The sequence below is a fragment of the Gekko japonicus genome, unplaced genomic scaffold (assembly GCF_001447785.1).
Source record: "Gekko japonicus isolate JY-2015 unplaced genomic scaffold, Gekko_japonicus_V1.1 scaffold3620, whole genome shotgun sequence".
NCBI classification, from domain to species: domain Eukaryota; kingdom Metazoa; phylum Chordata; class Lepidosauria; order Squamata; family Gekkonidae; genus Gekko; species Gekko japonicus.
This window is the reverse complement of record NW_015165932.1, coordinates 39134-40825: the sequence shown is the minus strand read 5'-3', so window position 1 is coordinate 40825 and position 1692 is coordinate 39134. Positions and strand designations below refer to the sequence as shown.

Here is a 1692-nt window from a genome sequence, read left to right as displayed (position 1 = left end):
AAGTGGCAGTACTACAAGGGGATACTTCCTCCCCTGCAACCAAACCTCAATCATATCCGGCACCTGAGTCTAAATTCATGAGTTATCTGCAAGACATCATACAATTAGCATTCTTGGTAGACTAAGGACCAAACTAAACTATACTATGTGAAATGTATGGCTAGCTGTCACTATCCTTTCAGTTGCTAAAATTAACCAAGGGGCTCACATGTCATCTGGTTTCGAATGCAATTTCATGAGCTGAAATTCTAGCAAAAGTTGATGTTCACCAAGTGGAAAATGACAGGAATTTTATGGGATCAGGGGTGATGAAAATGAGTGTACCTAATGGCTCTAAACCAAAGTACATGTACTACCACTATTGCAAATGGTTGCAAGTCTCCTGAGTATTGTCTAGTGAAAGCATTTTTGCATTCCCACTCTGATTCAGTGATTCATTGATGGAGTGATGTCAGCAATCTCTCTTCACAATGTGTTGAAGGGGTATACAAGGAAGAGATGTGTTCTCTGTGATGCCTACTTTGGCCTTAAATCACTGAGCTGCAAACAAAGAATTCTCAAATTCTTCTACCATAATCTTTAAGGATATATTTTCTCTCCTCTGCTCCTAGTCTACTAGTTACATTAATGGAAGGTTGGATACTGCCTTTGGTGGGAGGGGCATTGCAATGTTGCTTCTTGCCTTTGATCAGAGTCCTGCCCCTCTTTCAGAACACTTGGCTACTGATTGGATATGTATATCCCCTCTCCCCCCAAGAAGGGCCAATAGTGCTTGACATTACCCTCCCCTTTTCCATTTAATCCTTATAACATACTCACCACAAGATCACCTTCAATCTATTGAGTTTCATTTTGTATGAGTCAAATACATCAAAAGCCAAGGGAGTATACATCGTATACTACATAGTATACATAGTAGTATACATAGTAGTAGCTACATGAAGTAGTAGTGGTAGTGATAGTAGTAGTAGTAATAGCTATAGTAGTACTAGCAGCCAGAGCAGCAGCAGTTGTCATATTACGAGCAGCAGCTAGATGCTCCTACTTTCTGGAAAGAACCTCATCTAAAACTCATGCTGCCGTGCTGTTGTATTTTATACGAGCAATCACAACTGTGTTGATGATGAAACAAACTGCTTTTGTATTTTACTCATGAAATGACACAATTCCCCCAAAAGAGGCAAACTTAGCACAGATAAAAATCCCTACTACTGAATCTATAATCACTTACAGAAAATACTATGACATACTTGAACGAAAACCATCTATCTCTTCTGGAAATTCCCTACATTTAAGGAATTACCACCATGAGTTATTTTCACTTTTGTTTCTTGTCTATCTTTGTCAGCAAAGTCCAACATTGTTTCAGCCCATATTTCAATATCTGGTGTAGTTGCTGAATTTAACTTTTGAAGAATTTTTCATGTTTTGTTTTTTAGATTTACATGGATCACTCAGAGGTACGATTCCTTTATTTCATTCATTAAACAGAGAGACAGTATGGATTCTCTGTAATAGGCTTTGAGCTGCTTAACCCCAATATTTTTCTAATGACTTCTGTTAGGGTGAATTTAAGATATTTTAACACTTCTATCATTGAAACCAGGCAAAAGATCCTGTTATACAAACTATGATTTCATCACCCATAATATTCTACATACAAATGATTATTAGGAGCAGACTACACTCTTT

At 37.6% G+C, this 1692-nt stretch overlaps 1 protein-coding gene across 1 annotated transcript in view; it reads right to left on the bottom strand.

The window, feature by feature from the left end:
• Window positions 1-1265: 1265 nt before the first annotated feature.
• Window positions 1266-1692, bottom strand: part of LOC107110621 (vomeronasal type-2 receptor 26-like) — a 13895-nt gene continuing 13468 nt past the window's right edge. Inside the window, exon 7 of the mRNA XM_015411420.1 lies at window positions 1266-1406. Coding sequence (XP_015266906.1) covers window positions 1266-1406 — 141 coding nt within the window. The remainder of the gene's footprint in view (window positions 1407-1692) is intronic.